The sequence below is a fragment of the Anabrus simplex genome, chromosome 3, assembly GCF_040414725.1.
Source record: "Anabrus simplex isolate iqAnaSimp1 chromosome 3, ASM4041472v1, whole genome shotgun sequence".
Classification (NCBI taxonomy): domain Eukaryota; kingdom Metazoa; phylum Arthropoda; class Insecta; order Orthoptera; family Tettigoniidae; genus Anabrus; species Anabrus simplex.
The window spans coordinates 361356975-361380060 of NC_090267.1; the positions used below are offsets into that span (position 1 = coordinate 361356975).

The 23086-nt window shown below is 38.3% G+C and overlaps 1 protein-coding gene across 1 annotated transcript in view; it reads left to right on the forward strand.

The window, feature by feature from the left end:
• The window catches only part of Cdc37 (cell division cycle protein 37), a 65778-nt gene extending 61071 nt beyond the window's left edge, over nucleotides 1-4707 (forward strand). The window contains exon 7 of the mRNA XM_067144507.2: nucleotides 1653-4707. Within this exon, the coding sequence (XP_067000608.1) occupies nucleotides 1653-1841 (189 nt within the window). The 3' untranslated portion in view covers nucleotides 1842-4707. The remainder of the gene's footprint in view (nucleotides 1-1652) is intronic.
• Nucleotides 4708-23086: the final 18379 nt, after the last annotated feature.

Consider the following 23086-nt stretch of genomic DNA (forward strand, 5'->3'; position numbering starts at 1 on the left):
GGAGATTCAAAGATGTTATCAACCACAATAGTTACTGTACGACTTTGAAGAGGAGAAGAGGACAGATGGGGGGAAAAGCTGTATGCAGTATTCATACAGAAATGGCATATGGCTTTTAGTGTTCATTTTTTAAGTTGACCATTTTTGGTTCCGGTCAGACCTGGTCAGTCCAAAACAACCATAATAAATGTATGTGTACTATAGTACAGTACAATGTTGTAATTTTTATGTCCTCACTTTGCTTTCCATTTTTCTATACTTATCCAACTTTCTTCGTATCCTACACTTACCTCATATGAAGACTGAAGATCTGTCAGATTGGCCTCTCAGTGAGTGTTCATGCTTTCTGTTGCTCCCTCTTCCCACACTGTCCTACCATTATGTTTGTCCTATTATGTGTGTTCCTTTCTTATTCTCTCTCTCAGGTTTGACCAGAACCAAAGATTGTGAATTTACATGGGTTTTACTGTACATACCAACGTTTTCTTTTAACCAGAATTTCCTGGAGGAAGTCCGGCTCCATGGCTAAATGGTTAGCGTGCTGGCCTTTGGTCACAGGGGTCCCGGGTTCGATTCCTGGCAGGTTCGGGACTTTTAACCATCAATGGTTAATTTCTCTGGCACGGGGGCTGGGTGTATGTGTCATATTCATCATCATTTCATCCTCATTACGACGTGCAGGTCGCCTACGGGTGTCAAATCAAAAGACTTGTCCTCAGATACTCCCGGCACTAAAAGCCATATGCCATTTCTTTTTCCTGGAGGAAATATGATCGAATTGATTATAAAGTTGCGAAGCATATAAGGCCTATGTCCTCAAGACTGAGTAATAAACAAAAAGTATCTTCATCCATTCTTAAAATGTTTGTTAAATAAATAAAAAATTGTCCTTCATTCACAGTTCATTGTACTGTCTCTTGCCTACCAGATATCCACTTCCTTTCCCAGGATCATTTCATTTTTCATTCCCAATTAGCACAAACTAACAAGTCTTCTCTCTGCAGTTGAGCTAAAGCCACCAGTTTTCTCTTTTTCAATCCATGCCGTGTGCCGCATAAAACCTGCCACTTTGCGAACCTGCCCAGCATTGTACATGTTCAACATCTGGCACAGCTGGTGTGAACAGACATTCAATTCTCAGTCAGCTTATTGCTGCACACATTGTGACACAGGTTGCCAGTGTAAATGGGAACTGAGGTGCAGCTGTTTCACTTGGTGTATATTTTATACAGAGAGAGAGAGAGAGAGAGAGAGAGAGAGAGAGAGAGAGAGAGAGAGAGAGAGAGTGTGTGTGTGTGTGTGTGTGTGTGTGTGTGTGTGTGTGTGTGTGTGTGTGTGTGTGTGTGTGTGTGTGTGTGTGTGTGTGTGTGTGTGTGTGTGTGTGTGTGTGTGTGTGTGTGTGTGTGTGTGTGTGTGTGTGTGTGTGTGTGTGTGTGTGTGTGTGTGTGTGTGTGTGTGTGTGTGTGTGTGTGTGTGTGTGTGTGTGTGTGTGTGTGTGTGTGTGTGTCTCTCTCATCTTGCATCTCATCTCTCCCCCTATACTACCTCCTATAGGTTTCATGAGTCAAGCACCAAAGAGTATGAATATGTATTGGAATACTACCAGTGTTTTCATAACAACTAATTGTGCTAAATTTAAATTGCACCCACAGGAATTGAAGAAGTGTTTCGAGTCACAGGACATACCTTTGTTACAAGAAACTATTGCCAAGATGCCAGAAGAGGAGGCGCGATACCACATGAAACGGTGTGTTGATTCAGGACTATGGGTTCCTGATGCTAAAAAACAAGAAAAGTCGGAGGAACCAGAAACTGAAACACAGTGCGAAGCTACTGACTAATATATGATGTCAGCTTCTTTGTGACCACATAAGTTGATGCGCAGAAAACTTTTTTATTGTTATATTTGTCAACATATAGCAGTATTCTCCTCTGATTGATACTCAAATATTGACAATTTACCACCTTTAGTGACATCTGTTACTGTAAAAAATATGATTGCCAGTTATAATAAATCATGTTATAAGTTATAGTTTCCTCATCAAGTATAAAAATGTTTCTAGTTGATAAGATTTTTATTTTTTACTATAAGTGTCTGTTGACTCAAAGTTATTTGTTATATTCATCATGGGCATTTAAAAACTATTACTTGATATTCTTTATTGGGTTAGTAATATTTTTTAGCAAATGTTTAATTTCTTGATATGCACAAATCATTGATCATTATGATGGTACTTCTGATAGTTCTTTCTGTAGTGCTGTCACCAGCAAATATATTGTCCAGTACAAATTTCTAATATTTATAGGTCTTCCCTTACTTGCCACATTATTGGAAATTTGTTGTTAACGAAGCCATGGGAAATATAAATGATTAAGAAGTGACCTAATTAATAAGGCAAGGAAACTAATAGAATGTTCAATAATAATAAAAGCCAGTCTGATAGCCATGATCACCATGGTTTGCTGTTGGAATCCCTTTGGTGGAGAAATATTTCACCATCAGAATGTTGACCAGCAGGATATACATTTTCTAGATTGCATCCCAAAATACTGAATTCTGTTCCAAACCTTTCCATACATAGTGTTCATATGGAGTGAGGGCATGTGACACTGTTGATAGCGATTTATTTGTCGGATGGTGATCTTTAGCCATGGTACTATTCGACAGGAACAGGCTATGTGTCAGCACCAGGCTTTACCCTCTGCCTTCCTACTGTCATGTATCATTTCATCTCATTAACTCCTCTGATGATGTGGATTTCAAGAAGGGTATCCAGTAGAGAAAACTTGACAAGGATTGGACACACACATGGTGGTGATGATGATAATAATAATAGGTATGTCTGAATTGTTAAGGGTTGTTGTGATACAGTCAAAATTGCAGGGAAGAAGACTGCAGGATACAAAGGAGCAAATCCTTGAATATAACTGTTGAAAGAACTAAAAATTGTGATTCTGACAATAAAAGATGGCATACTGATCAGATATTCACTAATGTTGGTAAGAAGCTGTAAATAACGATATACAGTAGAATTTGGTTATTTCAAACATGAAGGGTCCAGGAAAAAAACTTGAATTAACCACAAATTTGAATTAAACAGTATCGCACACAATTCTTACCTGTAGTGATAAACAAATGTAGGTATCCTGACCCAGCACACTGTACTTCAAGTTTTCAACATTATATTATATAGGAATGTCAAGGAACCATGGGAAAAGTTTAAAATAGTCATGAATTTGAATTTAAAGTACAGTAGAAGTGCGTTATAGCAAGAATTTACAATAGCAAAAAATTTACTCACTACAGCGGATTGTCGTTATATCCGATTTTTTGTAAAAGTCAGGAAAAACCCCACGCATATTAAAATCAGTACGAAATGGCAGTCAGTTTGTTCAAAACTTGTGTTTCCACACATTTCCATACTATGGCTTACTCGTTAGTTATTTTTCTAATTCCGAGACAACATGAACGCATTTGTTCCAATTGTAGTAGTATCACTCCAGTGGCTCCTGTGGCAAATGTTTGTTTTCTTATTCAAACAGCATCACCAAACCTAACGTAATCTTATATGTATCATGAAAACATTTCAAGCGCCAAAAGAGAAATGCTTACCTTTTCGCTATAAATTTATATAGGAATGATCTTTCCAGAATTTAACCCTCGAGAAAATACAATGGAACCTCGTTAATGCATTCCTCATTAAGACAATTTCTCACTTAGCACATTGTAAATTCGAAGTCCCGATTCACATTGTATTAAATCTATATAAAAACACCTCGCTTATCGCATCACAAATTTTTGCTATTGCCGCTTAGTACGATCACATTTTTCCTAGTGTTGAAAATGTCCTTTGTCATCCCTTGTAAAAGGAATGTGATTTCCAACACAGATAAGAGTCCTCGCCCCAGCAGACAGGTCGGTGGGAAATGGCCTTGAAGTCCTGAACTTTATGGATAAATTACACCTTCGGGAAGCTAGCCATTAATCTGTGGAAAGTTCAGTTTTGCTCTCCAGTTTACATTGACGTTGAATAACCCAGTAAGCCTGTGTGTGTTTGTATTTCGTATTCCATTCAGAAGTTAAAAATTTATTCTGTGTTGAGGGATACAGTGTAGCGAAAATATGCTACGTGATAGCCTACCTATGGATTAGGAACATGATCATGTGAAGTTGACTAGCGTGGTTCATATTTGTCTTGTGGTAGCCCACTTACGGATACTGAAAAAGTCATGAAATCGCTTACTAATGTAGACAAAATTAAAATCCAGGCAGTGGACAGGCACTCACACTTTCAAGTTTCGACTCGAGTCAACCAAACTTCTGACTCATTCGAGATGATGATCAAAGTCATTCTCTCGCACATGGCCGAGTTTAACCTACAGATAATTCATGGTCGAAGAGTGTGACCAGAAAATAATGTTTAAAAACCCACTGGTGCAAAATTTAAGGCTTCATCTGACATTTGTTGTAGAAAGAGTGTGATCTGCAATAATACCCTGATATTTTTATGGGCCCTAGTGCGAATGTTTTTATATTTGTTGTCTGGTGTTTTACACACCTTTTAATACACTGTTGTTATTTAATAAGCCCCAGTGGAAAAGGTTTTCGTATTTGTTCTCTCCTCTTAAGAAACGGTAGTCTAGATAGCCTATCACTGTATATTTGTACGAATTTATTATGGAAACATGTTCTTTTTCATTTCGAATTGTGTTTACAGAACACCAGTCGACAGGTATAGCTAATCGACCCTGACATTGCCTTTAAGTTCGAATGTTGATGAGAGAGCTCACTAGTACACATAACAAGAAATCTATACTGAAATGATCAATCGCATTCAATATAATCGCTGGAGTACATAATTATTGATAACAGAAAAAATAATGCACGCTTAGTCGCTCGTAATAATGGATGTATTATTGACAGGGTTCTCGCTGTAACTGAAGGATAATGTAGGAATTTTCAAGGGATAGAAAATAACTGTCGTTACAACGGAATTCTCGCTTTATGCCGTACTCGCTATAGCGGACTTCTACTGTAGCTTTGTAAACTCTTATAATTTCAAAAGCAAAAGGTAAGTATTAATTTAAGAAAAATCCGCATGAACTTTTAATTGTGATTAAATTTATTAATAGTAGTTACATTAGCCGTTTTGCAGTACATCCTTTATGCCCTATGCGTTCAGACTGATTGTTGTTTCTGGAAGCCACTATGAACACAAGTTAATACTCTTTTATCAGTTTTCTTGCTAGTCTGTTGAACTTCAGCTATTCCATTTTCACTATCAGTGTTTCAAAATATTGTAATTATGAGCTTTTGAATCTTCTTACAATATCTATTTTATATTGCAATTTTCTATAAATCCATACTCTAATGAACTGCTTGTAGGGCTCTATCCCATTTACGTGTTGCTATATGTGTTTCTTTTATGTAACCTGTCATATTCAAGAAGAAGGAACCATAGTTGTTTCATGCTAGAGTATATAATCACTAGACCTGTGTACTTAATGTGTCTTTGATTTGTATTGAGCAAAAGATGTCTGGTTTTACTGTTAAACTTTTATATGTGTACTACCCTGTAATGATATACCATTTCATTGAATATCTTAACAAGAAACTAAAGAACACAATTGTATAATAAGCATGACTTACACTTGCACAAAGCAGGTACAACCAAAATGCATCTCGCATATTATAAAAAGGTGTTTTTTTTTTTTTTTTTTTAGGTAAAAAGCATTTTAGAGAAATATTGGTCCTTCGCATGTAATCACATGAATTTTTTACACAATTTCTTGATAGACTGTTGGCTCTTTGAAGTTCTTGTCATAAGGGCATTGACAACAAGAGACCGAAAAGCAATTTGTTCAGAAGGACAGAGTTACACAACACACTTTCTTACCTTACCTTACTCCAGCTGAAGTATCTGTAGCATAACACTTCGACACTTATCATTGTCACCACAGCAGTCACTGGAAATATCCTTGTCGCTTGACCCCTCACTGTGGTTGTCGTCTCGCAGATTTATGGCAATCTTATCCACGAGTGTGTCCAATACCACGTCTGTTTCGTAATCTTGCTCTTGAAATTTCTCAGTATTCCACTCATCTTTGGTTACTTTATCCAGTTGGCCGTGCATGTAGAGGCGCGCGGCTGTGAGCTTGCATCCGGGAGATAGTAGGTTCGAATCCCACTATCGGCAGCCCTGAAGATGGTTTTCCGTGGTTTCCCATTTTCACACCAGGCAAATGCTGGGGCTGTACCTTAAACAAGGCCACGGCCGCTTCCTTCCAACTCCTAGGCCTTTCCTATCCCATCGTCGCCATAAGACCTATCTGTGTCGGTGCGACGTAAAGCCCCTAGCAAAAAAAAATACTTTATCCAGCTCCTCCTCCATTAAAGATTCAATGTCAGCTAGTTTGAATGTTTTGTTGTTCCTTTTCCCTACAGCACTTTTAATGTTTCCTCAAACTCTCTATGTGAATATACTGGCAGTGATAGGACAGTAGGCAAACAATGGTATGGCCTCTTCTTCAGATAAGTGTATCAGTTTCATACATTTTTGTCTTTGGCTTGGCTAATTTCACATGAGAAATTGCCAACACAAGGAATATTCCTAGCAGATAATCATGATAAAATATTAGCTTTTCATGTGTTCCTGGTAGGGATTCATTTTAGCTGAACCAAATGGTAGCTGGCATTGTCCATTACAATCAAATGTAACTTAAAAGCTTTTCAGTCTGTCGAACACACAATTTCAATATAAATCAGGGCCTCTCAAACGCCCAAAATCTCACGCGTGCAGAGCGAGGCGCAAGAGCTCCGTGCACTGTGCATCGGTGCCGCTCGGAATGGCTCGGATCAACGCTTCGTCTCTGGGCTACTCGGCTATGCTCGGCTCTACTCGGCTATACTCGGCTCAACTCAGCCAGGATTTGGAGCGCTACGGCGCAAGTGGGGGAGAGGGAGCCAGGCGGAGCGAGCGAGACAGGCGTGGGGAAAGAGAGAGACAGCGCTATTGCTCTAAATCGAGGAGTGGGGGGTCTGCACTCTGGTCAACCAAGCCAAGTCGTCTTTTGCACCGTGCACAGTGCATGCACCACGCGCATGCACCCTGAGAGGCCCTGATATAAATATTACACTATAACACACCTGCCTGTAAAAAAAAAAAAACATTATTAAACAAGGAATAAAAATACATAACTATTAAACAGAGAATGACATGTTTTTTTCTTAAAAGGACATAATCAGATTCTATCAAGTCACACTCAGTATTTGGAAATATTTGTTTATTTCTGTCAAAACACCTACGAATTTGAAATTTGGAACGTACCTTAATGAAGTCCTGCTTTGTCTGGAAAGGTTTTAAGTTACATTTAACTGAGTCAACACTGGAAAGTATGGCTTCATTCCTCAAAAGATGCATTTTTCTCAAAAACATTACTCTGGGCGTTATTATATTGGCTCTCTCCAATAAAAATCTTCTCCCGTTGTTTCTTTTTTGTTTAAATACTTGAACCCCATAGACTTCAGTATCCTCCACAATGAAGTAACTCTTCATTGAAAGTTTATTTCTTTTCGTAAATCAACAGGTAACTTGTTCAGTATTGGATGTTCACCCTCTACATAATACCTGAGGATAGTTCTTAACACATCTTTATCGAATCCATTGATTGCCATTATTATACAGTTCCATTTGATTTGTTTGCACGGTGATTGAAATGAGATGGAATCAAATTATTTGATACTATCTTTGCCTTCCTTTACAGTATGCTGATCAGTTTGTGTGCCAACTTGACAAGCTTCCGACATTCTCTGTTGCGCTTTATAGACACTCACTAAAGGACCCGTATTTTCTGCTTCCTTTTGAAAATATTCATGAACATTGCTGATTTTTCTACCTTGGCTCCTTACTTCCTTCCTGTTCACTATTGTAAGATATTTAGTGCAATTATAACTTAAAACAATGCAAGTAGAAATGAACAAACATCACATAAAATGCCACATACACGCTAATCAAAGAAGCTCTTTGTAATACCCACATGCACACTGCGAGACTACTCGGTAACATAGCAGTGTGTAGAGCGAAGTAAGCGCAGCCAACTCCTCAGGCAATCAAATCGTTCTCAGCGCCACCGCTAGACAATCTTTCGTCTGATTGGGCAGTGGCATATTACCCACACCCAACTTACCTTGACAGCATGTAGGCTGCCTACCATCAATGTATAAAGAGCTATAGTGATTGATTCTTAAGAATATTGCTTTTAAAGGATAGATGTGTAGGAAAACTATCTTCCCACAAAATATAAATTTCATGTTTCCATATTGACAGCTAAACTGATATTCTTTAAATCACTATAACAGTGATTTATAGTTGAACAGTATCCTCCTTATTCAATACCTTATGGTTAATGTGAATTTAAAAAAAATTTAATTTCATATTTGTCACATCTACATATGTTTCGATCCTAATTGGATCATCTTGAGTAGATTGCTAAAATTGACATTACATATTGTAGTTAAAAACATTTAAAACTGAAGTAAGAATGATGTTGTGAATGTTAAAATGTGCTTATTACCAGGCGAGTTGGCCGTGCGGTCAGGGGCACGCGGCTGTGAGCTTGCTTCCGGTATATAGTGGGTTCGAATCCCACTGTCAGCAGTACTGAAGATGGTTTTTCCGTGGTTTCCCATTTTCAAACCAGGCCACAGTCACCTCCTTCCAACTCCTAGGCCTTTCCTATCCCATCGTCGCCATAAGACATATCTGTGTCGGTGCAACGTAAAGCAACTAGCAAGAAAATGTGCGTTTTAAGAAAGTTTATGCTCTTAAGAGTTTGTGGCTTAAAATCAACTTGGCAAAGAAATGTTGTCAAAACTTTATTACTCATGAAAACATGAGACTATATTTTTGTGTTTCTTTGGCATTCAATTTGCTTTGACTTTCCAATTACAGGCAATCATACCACAGAGATATATGCACTTATGGTAATCCTTACAAACCTTATCACGTATCACGTAATATCAATTATTAATCAGATACCGCCTAGTCTAATTAGCAGACTTTCAACTAATGATAACATCATGAGGACATCACAAGTGGATAACAGTGCACACTAAAGATTTTAAACCACGACCTTATAAGAGCATAAACCTTTTCTTAATAAGAACATTTTAACATTCATAACATTGTTCTTACTTCAGTTTTAAATGTTTTAAACTACAATATGTAATGTTAATTTTAGCAATATACTGAAGGTGATCCAATTAGGATCAAAACATGTATAGATGTGACGAATGTGAAATTTAACTTTTTTTGAATTCACATTAACTGTAAGGTATTGAGTAAGGAGGATATTGTTCGACAATAAATCATTTTTATAGTGATTTAAAGAATATTAGTTAAAACTATATTTAGTAAAAATTAGTTGTATTTCATTACTATTACAGTATTTTGTATCTTTCAGATATAAGTATCAATTTAATGGTGTTATTGCTGACCAAGAAATATCTTATTCTTAAATACATTGTAAGGTTTATTTTTCTATTGAGGATTATTTTTCCATTCATGTATGAGGCTGATAATCCCATTGTTTGCTACCCCTCCGCTCCTTAAATTAGAAGTCACATAATATTTCCTTGTAGCAATTGTTTACAGCTATAGAGATTATTCTGTAACCATTTGCTTCATAACTTCTGAATCTTTGTGGGCATCTCTTATGTATGTATAATTTGAAATGAGTTGCATGTAGCAGAATTAGACAGTCCATGATGAATATATCTGTAACCCTTTGTTTAGTAAAGTTTCGTCTTCTGCAGTTTTCCCCCTTAAACTTACATCTCCGTGCCCTTTTATCATGTGTATATATATAATTTTTCATAAATATTGTTGTACTGGTATTATTTAACTAATATCTAATATTCAGTAAGAATATCTATTGTATGTTCATTTGTCCAGAAACATGATGTATATTCCATATTGAAGATGTTTATTTGTATCTTACTGGCCATTTTTTGCACAAGCTGTAATATAAGATTGACTGGCAAAATATTGTATATAATTCATTCTTGCAAAGAAAAATTATTTTACTTTGCTTTTCAGTAGAGCCCTGATGCGATATGTATAATGTATACATTTTTGTAAATTAAACATTATTGAATAAGTTACACTTTATTCTATCATTTCACCTTTATATTGCTAAATGTTGGTAGCCTGTATACATAAATGGACTAGTATGGGTGAGCTAGTGAGTGGTCAGCTGTTACAAGAGCTCTGTAGTATCTCGGTGATAAAAGTTGTTAATACTTATTGAAATTTAGTTCATTTCATGTGTGTGATCCATATAGTTCTATAAATATTGGTGTTAAGCATTGCAAACTGGCGGATAGTTTATAGTCGCAGAATACGAGGCTCGTGCTTTGTGCAACATTAGGAGGTGAATTTTAGCAGTTTGACAGTCGTAAGTGTGATACATTATTGTAACTTGTACAGTTATTTACGTCAGAGTGTTTGTGAAGTATTCAATGAAACCTGAAGTGAAATATCTACGAAAATAACCCTGCCCACCAAACTTAAAGAATGCCAATAGAAGCCATTGTGAAGCAAGCAGTGCAGGAAGCGCTTAGCAGTAAGGGAACTCTCAACGCGCTTGCCAACCTCATCCAAGTTCAGGTGACGAAGACAGTTGTAGAGCAACTGAAAAAAATAATAAATTCCAATACAAGTGTGATCAATTAAGGCCACGGCTACTTCCTTCCACTTCCTAGGCCTTTCCTATCCCATCGTCGCCATAAGACCTATCTGTGTTGGTGCGACGTAAAAATAGCAACAAAAAAAAAGTACCGAGTGTGATCAAGGATCTAAAGCGTACTCTGGAAGGAAGAGACACGACCATACGAGAATTAAGAAGGGAACTGCAAATTAAAACCGACAGTTTAGAGCAGTATCAAAGAAGACTGTGCTTGCGTGTCTTTGGTATGGAAGAAATTGCAGGAGGAATATTGTCGTTGATATTGCACGGAAAATTGGGGTAGACCCCTCTGTGGAACTAAGGTTAAGTTATGAGTAGGTTCCCACCTTCCAATACTTATCAATTTCTATATAATAGGTTTATTAATTACATAATATAAACCATATAATCTCTAGTACACGTTTCGTTCCGATTATGGAACATCTTCAGCTAAAATTTGACAAAATGGCAAGACAATTAAAATACATTGATGTTATGATGATACAAAAGGTAAAAGATATGATCAAATGACATGAAGATTAATACATATAATTATGATGATGAAATAAAGTTCATTCATGTTGGTTAAAAATTCAACAAGTTAGTGTTCAAATGACGAATTAAAAACGGCGATAAGGTTCTTCATGTTGGAGACGTGTACATTTTGTTAATCTTGAAGATAAATTGGAGAAATACAAGATTTTCTTATTGTATATTTATCGGGGGAACTCTTGATAAAATAACCGTAGTTGAAGTTGAGTTGTGGTTAGATTATTGAAATGAGTCTGAAACGAGAAAAGAATGAGTAAAATAGAAAGTATTGGAAGGTGGGAACCTACTCATAACTTAACCTTAGTTGTGCTGAGCCAATACGGAATAAATATGAGATTTATAACCCTCTGTGGACGAAATAGACAGATCTCATAGGGTTGGGAAAAATCAAAATGGCCGTCCAAGACGCATAATTGTGAAGTTTGTTTCGTACTGGAAAAGAAATGCAATTTTGTAAACAAAAAGAAACCCAAGGGTACAAACAAAACAATTAGAGAGAACCTAACCCCAGAGAGACTGTGGCTTCTACAGGACACTATAAGTAAGTTCAGTGTGCGGAACGTGTGGTCGAAGGATTGCATAATTTATGTTAAGCAGGGAACTTGTAAAATACCTGTGTCAAACTGCAAAATCTCGATTGTATTCGCTAACCATGAGCCGCTGTATAGAACTTTAATCAGAATATTAACTATAGCTATACATTTTTATCATTCATTTCAGTTTTAATTTCTTAATATTATCTAGTAGTTTTTCCTTTTATAACTACTGTTAAATTTCAAGTTGGCAGCAACAAGCAACCAGGAAACAAATGCCTCTAGTTTCAGCCTCTCCAACCCACAGTCTCAAGCATGTTATTCTCATATTTCCTGGAATTCTCTGAAATATTCTCATCCTGCAACCTGCATGCCATACTATTCTCCAAGTCATGGTTACATCATTCTATCCCTTCATCTCTTGTTAGTATGAATGGTTACACATTAGTTAGGAATAACAGGAGCGGTAAGCTCGGTGGAGGTATCAGTACATATATACGGGATGATGTCAAATATAATATAATGTTATTTGCTTTATGTCCCACTAACTACTTTTACGGTGTTCGGAGACGCCGAGGTGCCGGAATTTAGTCCTGCAGGAGTTCTTTTTACGTGCCGGTAAATCTACCGACACAAGACTGTCGTATTTGAGCACCTTCAAATACCACCGGACTGAGCCAGGATCGAACCTGCCAAGTTGGGGTTAGAAGGCCAGCGCCTTAACCGTCTGAGCCACTCAGCCCGGCGATGTCAAATATAAGGTGATATTAAATTCCCCAGTGATTTCTCCAATAGCCCTGAATTCCTGTTCGTTGATTTCATAGTTTGCGGTAGGAAGTGCTTGCTTGGTGTGGTGTATCGTCCGTCCAAAACTGATAACACAAATCTGGAGGAAGCCCTACATGACCTAACACCCAGGTATGAGCATGTGATTTTAATGGGAGACTTTAATACAAACTTGACAAACAAATCTACCGAAACAAAACAATTGACTGAGATTTTTTCATCCATTAATATGATAATACTATCCCTAAACCCTACACATATTGCCAACCCCTATACGCTCCTCGATCTAATAATTGCTAATAATACCAACTGAATCCTAACTCTTGGTCAAATGCCCGTTCCCAGTCTCTCCCGACATGACATGGTTTATGCTGTGTATTCCTTGAAGTGCCCTAAATTCAAACTGAAATTAATTCCATATAGAGATTTTAAACACTTTAATGATAAATTATTTGAAGATACTCTTAATGTACCATGGCACAAAATTCAGTTCATAAATGACATTGACGGAAGAGTAAATCATTTTAACAAACTACATTTCTGACTTTGTATGAGAGACATGCACCACTACGTGCAGTTCCCAAGAAATACGCGGCCAGATTAAAATCGGAGACGCAGCCTGTAATTATTACGTGAAATATCCTACATCAGACAATTTCGGAAAATATAAAAAAGTCTCTACCAGAACAACGCAGTTAATTAGAAATGCTAAAATACGCCACTCTTATGATATTTTGAACACTCAAAATTCTAGTCAGATTTGGAAATATCTTCCCGAAGTGGGATTATGCAAAAACAAGACAAATGACAACTGTAATGTACCACTAGCTGACCTAAATTCATATTTTCGCTCACGATCCTCTCAGATGGACGAACAGACCAAAGCAGCTGTAATTAACAGAATATCCTCAAAAGTAAGACATAATGGTGAGCAGTTCTACTAATCATAGACATCATACTTCCAACAGTCACGCATATCATTAATAACTCACTCATGACTGGAGTCTTTCCTTCGAATTGGAAACACGCAATCATCCGACCCTTCCCTAAAAACAACCACCCCAACAATTCTAAAGATTATCATCCTGTTAGTGTCCTTCATATATTAGGAAAAATATTGGAGAAAATAGTATACAAGCAAATGACTGAATATCTTATACATTACAACTTACTTGACAAATATCAATCAGGGTTCAGACAAATCTACAGTACTACCACGGCATTAGTTAAAGTGACAAATGACACGTAACTAGTGATAGATAAAGGACAAATGACTATACTTGTTATCTTGGACTTGAGCAAAGCCTTCGACTGTGTAGACAGAGACATATTACTCGCTAAACTCAAGACGCTGAAATTTTCTTACAGTACTTCAACCTGGGTACAATCCTATTTTGGTGGTCGCCAGCAGCATGTATCATTGGGAAACAATACATTTTCGTGGCAAACTACTAAAGTGGGCGTGGAACGGATGGAGTATTGTCGCCTCATTTCCCTCGTATGCCTCTTCAGTGACGCCTAGGCTATCTATGACAGCTGTGGAGGATCAAACCAGCCTTCGAGCTGAATACCTAACATACCATACGTTCCTGGAACTCAATCCCAGCTGAAAAGAGAAGCATAGGCAATCTGAGGCTATTTAAAAGGAAATGTTTAGTGTGATACTCAAATCTGTAGAAAGTAGATCTCACTAACGTAAAGAAAGTAATATTTAGTTCTTAATTATCAGTAAGGATACAAAATTGTAGAGGTTAAGTAAATTAATTTTAGTGATATTTAGAAATATGTGTAACTATGTGTACACTATTAAAATTATTTTATAAAGTGTATAATGGTGTTGTACAATATGGTTTGGCATAAAGCAGGCTTCATAGCCTGAGCCCTGCCATATAAGAAAGGCAAAACTAACAAACTAAATGAGACTGGGTACACAAACTGTAGAAATGGTGCAAGCGATATGCAAAACCTGTGTCAGCAGCGTACAGACTCCGTTTGGTGAGACGGAATGGTTTAGAAATAAAACGACTAAGACACAGGAGTATGCTGTTACCTCTTTTGTTTCTAATGTTTATGGACAAAATTGTAAAGGAGACAAAGGAAGCCTGTGGGAATATGGAAGTGAAGTTATTACTATTTGCAGATGATATTGTGGTCTGGGGGAATAAACAGCAAACCGGTACAAAAATAACTTGATGCACTGAAGAAGAAAATTAAAAAATATGGTATGAAAATCAGCACAGAGAAAAGCAAGATTATGGTGATATCAGAGGAGAAAGACCCGGGAAAGGCATTGCGAAAATTGGAGGTCGAAGCCTTGAAATTGTTGACAGTTTCAAATACCTAGGGAGTGAATTAATGCAGAATACAGTGCTGGATGTGGAGATTAGCAAGAGGGTACAACAGAGGAATGCATTCTGCCAGAGTGTAAGAAACCTTGTCTGGAGTAAGGAAGTGTGAAAAGAAAATGTACAAAATGTGTTATGCACCCATATTGACCTCTGCAGCTGAGACCTGGACAATAACAAGTAAGGAGGAGAATAGAATTCAAGGCAGCGAAATGAAATGCCTAAGAAGTATGATAGGAAAGACAGATTGAGAAAGGAGGTCAGAATGTACAACCTAAATGAGAAAACTGATGGGAGTAAACTAAGATGGTTTGGACATGTCAAGAGGATGGGGGAAGAAAGAATACTGAAACAGATGATGGAAATTAAATTCGAAGGAAGGAGCGAGAGGGAGACCTAAAACAAGGTGGATCGATTTGATAAAGAGGAGTGTACGGAGAAGAAACCTGGACTGAAACAGAATGGTGGAAGGAGACAGGAAAGTGGAAAATTGCAATAAATGTTCCGACTCGGCAGGAACTACAGTCACTCGCATAAGTATTCGTCCATCTGTCCTGTTCATATATTGAACATCAAAAAAGCATTACAAGGCTTCGGGTACGTTCAGAAACAAATACGCAGTGCATATGCAATATATACGTACAATAATACCGGCAGAATATACATCTTGCACGTCAATACTAGTTAGTAAATGATAATGAGTGTGGTTGGGCTAGGATATGGCAACGTAAAAGTATTCGTCCACCTTGTGCACTGGCTTGTAGAACGAACCCAGCATTGAGGAAATGAGACACATCACCAAGCTCAGTCCATCAGTGATACGGATAGTGTCGGTGAGTTAACATCTAGTGCATGCCTTGAGTATAATGGGTAAGATAAGGGAACGAACTGTTGTTGAACGCAAACGAATTATCCAACTCCACCAACTTGGTAATTCGCAACGAGTAATTGCTGAAAAAACCGGAATACGGCGAACTACAGTCGCTGTATCATTCAGCGATATAAGACCAGTGCAACTGTACTCAACAGAGCAAGACCTGGGCGGCCAAGGAAGCTGACAGCACGCGAAGAACGAAACATTATACGCACCGTCCAGAAAAATCCCCATGTGTCTGTACCTGTGCTTCGAACAGAAGTACAAACCTCCACTGGGAAGAACATCAGTACCGACACCGTACGACGTGTGTTACACAGGGCTGGTTTGCAGGGGCGTACAAGTCGGAAGAAGCCCTGGATAAGTGAGGTGAACCGTAAGAAGAGGCTGGCGTTTGCCAAACAGTACGTTATGAAGCCACCAGCATTTTGGAAACGCGTGTTGTTTACGGACGAGAGCAAATTCTGTTTATTTAATTGCTCTGGAAAGCGACGTGTATGGAGAAAGAAGAACGCCGAGCTCCAAAGTCAAAATCTGCAACCAACTGTAAAATATGGAGGAGGTTCCATAATGGTATGGGGGTGTATGTCGGCGGCTGGGGTAGGCAACTGCCATATAATACCTGAACGGATGGATAAGATGGTGTATTTGAATATATTAAAGCAACACTTACCACCCAGCGTAGCAAAATTAGGTCTTAGTATTGGATACTTCTTCCAGCAAGATAATGACCCTAAGCACACTGCTCGGGTTGTTCGGGAATGGCTACTGTACAATACACCTCATGTGCTGCAGACACCACCCCAGTCCCCAGACTTAAACCTCATAGAGCATTTATGGGCGAAATTAAAGTGTGAATTGAGCAAGCAGCGTATTCCCAATAAAGAAGCTCTGAAGCAATCCTTCATGGAAGAATGGCACAAAATAGGCCCGGAAGTGACAGAAAAACTGGTGACATCCATGGTGAAACGCCTTCAAGCCGTGATTGATTCCAAAGGACGTTCGACGCGCTTCTGATACTTAGGCAATGACTGAACATTCCTTGAGTTCTTATTGTGGATGAATACTTTTGCAACGTGACTTTCCTGCAAGCAGTGCGATTGTTTTTTATTTATTCCAAATGCCAGCGCTTAGGGTGCTATAAATTATGTCCTCAGCTGTTCAGATGGCAAATAAAACATACTAGTTTACAATTAACTTCTTTATTGTATTGGTGCTGTGGGCTATTGTCCTAACATGACGAACGCGGACGAATACTTATGCGAGTGACTGTAGATAAGGGGAAAGGAGGATGAAGTTGTTGTAGTAATTGAGATTAGTGATATTTATTTAAATTTTACATTCAATAGTTCCGGTAGATTACGCATTGTAGGTTAGGGTTTACTCTGTTTCGATTTCGGGTTGAGACAAGGAAGAAATACCAGTAATATTAACTTTTTTAAATATTGACAGGGCAGATTTGTTGATAGAATACTTACAAAGACGGGATATTGTAAGGAGTTGAAACTCCTGCAGCATTTCGCATTTCTACAGGCTATAGATACAGTATCTCCAAGAGAAATTTGCCGGTTCCACCTAATTTCTTTAAATAATATGATACCCTTGTAAATTTTGTTTGGTTTTGTTTGTTGTTTTGTTTAAATTTTGCTGAATATACAGCATAATTGCGACTCTTTATATTCAAATATTGCATTGTTAGCTACCTATGGCTGAGAACAAAGGGTATACAGTGTAGTCAAGAAAACAAAAATAATCAGCTGATACCTTTATTCCAATAATTTAACTCTGAATAGGTAGTAGTGCTGTTAACAGAGCAGTTGTTTACGGAGTGGAGGCTCTGGGCGCTTTCAATCGGTGCCTCCACCCTCCGGAGAATCTCCGATTGAATGACAAGCGCGTAGTTTGAAATTGGTAAGGGAGAAATGAACAAGCCATTTGTACGAGAATATTATTGTGCGAAACTGTGCCCCTCTGTTAATACTTTAATCATTTGGTGATATTACAGATAGCATTCTTACATACAAACATAAATATGTATTATTTTAATTATAAACATGTTATAATGTAGGCTGCAAATTAATTCGTTTTGAAATATGCTATTGTCATTTCATGCAGGGCTGAGTGGCTTGGACGGTTGAGACACTGGCCTTGGACCCCAACTTGGCAAGTCCGATCCTGGCTCAGTCTGGTGGTATTTGAAGGTGCTCAAATACATCAGTCTCGAGTCGGCAGATTTACTGGCAGATAAAAGAACACCTGCGGGACCAAATTCCAGCACGTCAGCATCTCCGAAAACCGTAGCCGTAGTTAGTGGGACGTAAAGACAATAACATTATTATTATTATTGTTACGGGGATACCGTGGTTTACAGAGGTGAAAGAAGATGTGGGTCTGAATAGACGGATATTGAAAGATTGATTTAACACTTTAAAATTAGAGCTATATTTCTTTCTCTGGTATGTTCTGGGTTTCTTTTCAAAGTCTAAACTTTACAATTCAGGTACAAAAGTTCATAAGATTGGGTAAAAATTTTAGAAAATCGAATAATAATCAATTAACAACTTTGAGCTTGAAGCTCCCTAATTATAGATTCTCCATGAGCGCTGCAGCTCCTTTCAACCAACAGTCAAGGAGAGGGGTCTCCCAATTTCTTTTACACCAATCAATCTAGGAGACTACACTCCAAACATTATAACATTCCAGCCTTCCAAAGGCACTATTCAACCGTTACATTAATAAGAAGAGCGTCGTTGCTCTATAAATTTACATTTAGGAATCTATTAAAAAAAAAAAAAAAAAAAAATCAAACCACTCACTGTTTAAAATGCTCAACAGTCTAACATCTTTCACGAAAAGAATGAAATAGAGTTTAACAGAGCTATCGAGTACCCATTCTACTAGGCCTTTGTGAAAAACAACAGGTTAAAGTTACTGGCCCAAAAATCAAAATGATGAGGAGGCAGACACTTGCGTTCCTTGAAAATTGAAATGAAAACCTTAAAACCCTATTTGGGCTTATGGCCCAAAGTTACAGAGGCTAAACCTATAATACTGAGATGACTAGATGGAGAAAAATATTTGTTGAAGAGATTACAAAATAAGAAAGGATACAAATTCATAGTCACCTCAAAATCAAGTTGAGAGGGTAGCTCACTCGCTATTCCCTGATTTTGGTTAAATTCCTTCGACTTGTTTGAAATTTACATTTTAGAAAATAAAGTTACATAACTAAAGATTTAAAACCTTCCCCTCGAGCTAGCTTTCAAAGACTATCACATAGTTAAGCCAGAACTGCCATTACCTTGAGCTGGTGGACCTCTCGAAGATGGACGAGGCGCCCCCGCCTCCTTTATAAACACAAACACTAGACTGGAGCGATCAATAAGACAACCCGGTCCGAAAAAGTGCCAGCTTTTATAGCCGAGGGGAAGGTTCCAGAAAACTCTGGGCTAAGGCCCGACACACCCCCAATTCTGATTGGATAATTAAATAAATACCAAAAAATTTTGGTCGCATGAAAAATATACAAAATGTTCTATTGGCCAACATTTTACGTTGGCGGGAAGACATAGAAGTATTGTAAACTTTAATACATCAAAAACAAAGAATAAACAATTCAGTTTAGTAAACCTTAACCTGCAAAATTACTCAACAATTTTCATAGTCAATTGTCACACCAGAGGACATAACATAAGTTTATAGTAGCGGCATCTGTAGAGAAATGTCCAAACTTCTTGTATTAGTTGTTGAAAACTTCATACAACAGATGGCATTCTCCAAGGCGCTTAATTTAAATGTAAGGGGCGGGTGTACCTCTGGTACAGACCTCCCCCGCCCCCCGCCCCCAAATCCTTTCTCGCGTGACACAGTTTGAAATGTTGCTTTATAGGAAAATTGGAAGTTGAATTTTACAGACAGAAAATTTCTTGATGAAAGTTCATTTGTAAGTAATTATGTCGAAAACAAGTCTTGATGTCTTCCTGAAGCCGTAGAAGTCCGGGATGTACAGTTCAAGTTTGACGGCAAGAGCGGCAGCCACTGCCGATACCTAGGTGGAGTCCCCCGTATCCCCCAAGTACCCTCAGACACATCTCTCCCGCCACCTTGAGAAGGGTAGGTATGGTGATGGTCGCCAAAGACCAGGTATTGAGACACTGCTCCAAGATGATGTAGGAGATTGTGTTAATGCACTTCAGCCCTTGCCGGTAAGGATGGTGCACAAGAACGCCGTCATGAAGGAGACTGGGGCAGAGCGGGGTGGGCCCTTACCCCTCGCCAGGTGTTGTAAATCGGCCGCAGATGACAGGGAGGGCACTGAAACCGTAATTTACATGGCGACAGCGATTTGTTTTATGGAGAGCGGGAGTTTGTTTATTTTTTAAGTTGCAGGTTCAGATTAGGCGGGCAGCATCGAGTATGAGTGTGTGGATTGCAAGCTTGGTTTGGGAGGCGGGAGAAAGGTAATGGCAGACAGGCAACAGAAGAAAAGAAATTTTTTTACCAGAGGGGAAGGTTTTTACAGGATGATATACAGCAACAATGTAATGCCATAGATGCATATGGGCGGGGTAGAAGGCCTCCCCATACCCCTTACAAAATAGTGGCTTTTAAGATTCTGAGCTGTTAAGAAAAGAAATATGACTGTTTTCTTACTGCCCTGACTTAGCAGCCTATACCGGTAGTGAAAAACAAAGATTTATACCGGTTTTGTTTCAGAAAGGTGCACTCTAAATATCCTCTCAGTGGCTGGGTTGCTCACCAAAAGGGTAACCGGAGTTAAGAAATCCAAAATTATACATGGCCCATGAAATTTGAGGGTAAGCTTGCCTGCCGGTACTAAATTCTTGACCATGACCTGATCTCTGACCTTTAAATTGGTGGACCTCCATCCACGATCGTATCTCTCTTTAACCTTTTCATGAGAGGCCTTAAGTTTTTTTTTATTTAAAATTATATTTCTTCGGGGCGTTGACCCATGTGGATCTTTTGCCCCTACTGGCACCATATTGTATGAACCTGCGTGTAATTGGAATAGCGGTAGTGTGGAACAAACTTGAACATGAGAGAAGCAGGCGTAAACTTATGTGACTCGTGAACAGTTGAATTAATTGCTAAAGCTAGCCAATGTAGAGTAGTATCCTACCTGGAATGATCTTCATGATGAAAAGCTATCAAAGCAGATCGAAGATTACGATTGACACGCTCGGCCAGAGATGGTTTAGGGTAATAAGCCGAAGTAGTTACATGTCAAATGGACAACTCAAAACAAAATTTTCGGAATAAATTAGATGTAAATGCCTTAGCGTTATCGGAAAATATATATTGACAAGGACCAAAAGAAGCAAATATAGTATTAAGGCAAGAAATGGTAGACTGGGTGGTAGCCAGCTTAGTCGGAAATAGCCGTGAAAATCAAGTGAAGCATACAAGGATGAGCTTGTAGCAGATTTTAGAAGGCAGTGAAAGACAAGAGACAAAAGAAATAACAGAAAAAAAGAAAGTAGGAAACCGATATCGCGAATTCATTAGGATAATGTGTTTTTTTGCTTGTAAAATCTTATTGTTGTACATACAGCAGTGTAAATAAATGCATTAAATATTGATTAGTGACCAAGAGTTATAAGCAGTAACATTGGTGACCCCGACGTGATACAAATAACGGCAAGGTTTCGAAGTGTAGTGAAGTGAAACATAAAGAAGCCACCAATTAAACAACAGCACACTGTTACGTGAGTAGAAGTTCTCAGTCGCATTCATTTCATCATCCTGTGATGAATATCAATCTTAGGCCGTAGACTGTGTTATAAATTGTGTATTCAGAAACATATACAATAGGAACTAACCCCGAAATGGCAACCCAGGAAAACAAAGATATTCCAACCGTAGGCTGCGAAGCTAACAAGGTTAGCATAAAAATTCCTCCGTTTTGGTCTGAGAAGCCCGAAATTTGGTTTTTCCAAGTAGAAGCCCAGTTCAACATTAATAGAATCACATCCGAAGAAACCAAATTTAATTACATAATTGCCCAACTCGAACCAAAATATATCGAGAATATTTGGGATATAATAACAGGACCAGGAACTGCTAAATATACGGCCGCCAAATCACGGCTCCTGGATATTTTCAAAGAGAATGAAGATGTGAAAATCAAAAGATTGTTTACTGGTGTAGAGTTAGGAGATTACAAACCTAGTCAGCTTCTTAGAAAAATGCAGTCGTTAGCTGGAAAGGATGTGACTGATAAGGTTATTAGAACCTTTTGGCTAGATAAGCTTCCAGATTCGATAAAAAATATCCTAGTCGTGAGCGAAGAGTGCCTGGAGCGTGTCGCAGTGATGGCTGATAAGATGTTGGAAATGAACCCCCGCAATGACGTATTCAAGGTTGATACCCAAGACCCAAAAGGTACTATTATTAATGAGTTAATTACTAGGATTGCTCATTTGGAACAACAAATCGCTACGATGTCCGTAGGACAACCCAGCAGTCGAAATCGTAGTCATCGCCGGCGAAGCTCTAGTCGTGACCGAAGCCGAAGTAGAAGAAGATACGACCCAAAAGGCAAGTACTGCTATTATCACTTCCGATTTGGTCAACAATGCATTCCAGAGAAATGTAAACAGCCTTGCTCATGGAAGTCGTCGGAAAACTCCAACGGGCAGTAGAATTAGCGGCTAGTTCACCTGCCGAGAACCATGATAGAAGCCGCAAACACCGGTTACTCGTAACAGATAATAAAACAGGCCTGCGGTTTCTAGTTGACAGTGGGGCAGATGTGTCAATAATTCCACCAAGGAACTGTGATCGAATCGATGATTCGTTTAAACTTTATGCTGCCAATGGTACTGTAATTCCAACGTATGGTATCAAAACCCTAACTTTGGATTTAGGTTTACGCAGACAATTTCAGTGGCCATTTGTAATTGCTAAGGTCAACAAGGGTATATTAGGAGCAGATTTTTTAAACGAATTTCATTTATATGTCGATATTCGTAACAAACAATTAACAGATGGCGTAACCAAACTTAAAAGCAAGGGTGAGGTTATGTCCATTTCGGAAAATGAAACTGTAAGTACAGTGAACAAAAGTATGCAATTTGCCGACTTGTTCAGGTCCTATCCTGAAATAACATCGCCAAATTTGGTACCAGAAAAGATTCCACATAATATTAAACATTATATCAATACCCAAGGAACTCCAGTTTATTCTAGAGCAAGACCATTAGCACCTCATCGGTTACAGCAAGCGAAACAAGAATTTCAATTTATGC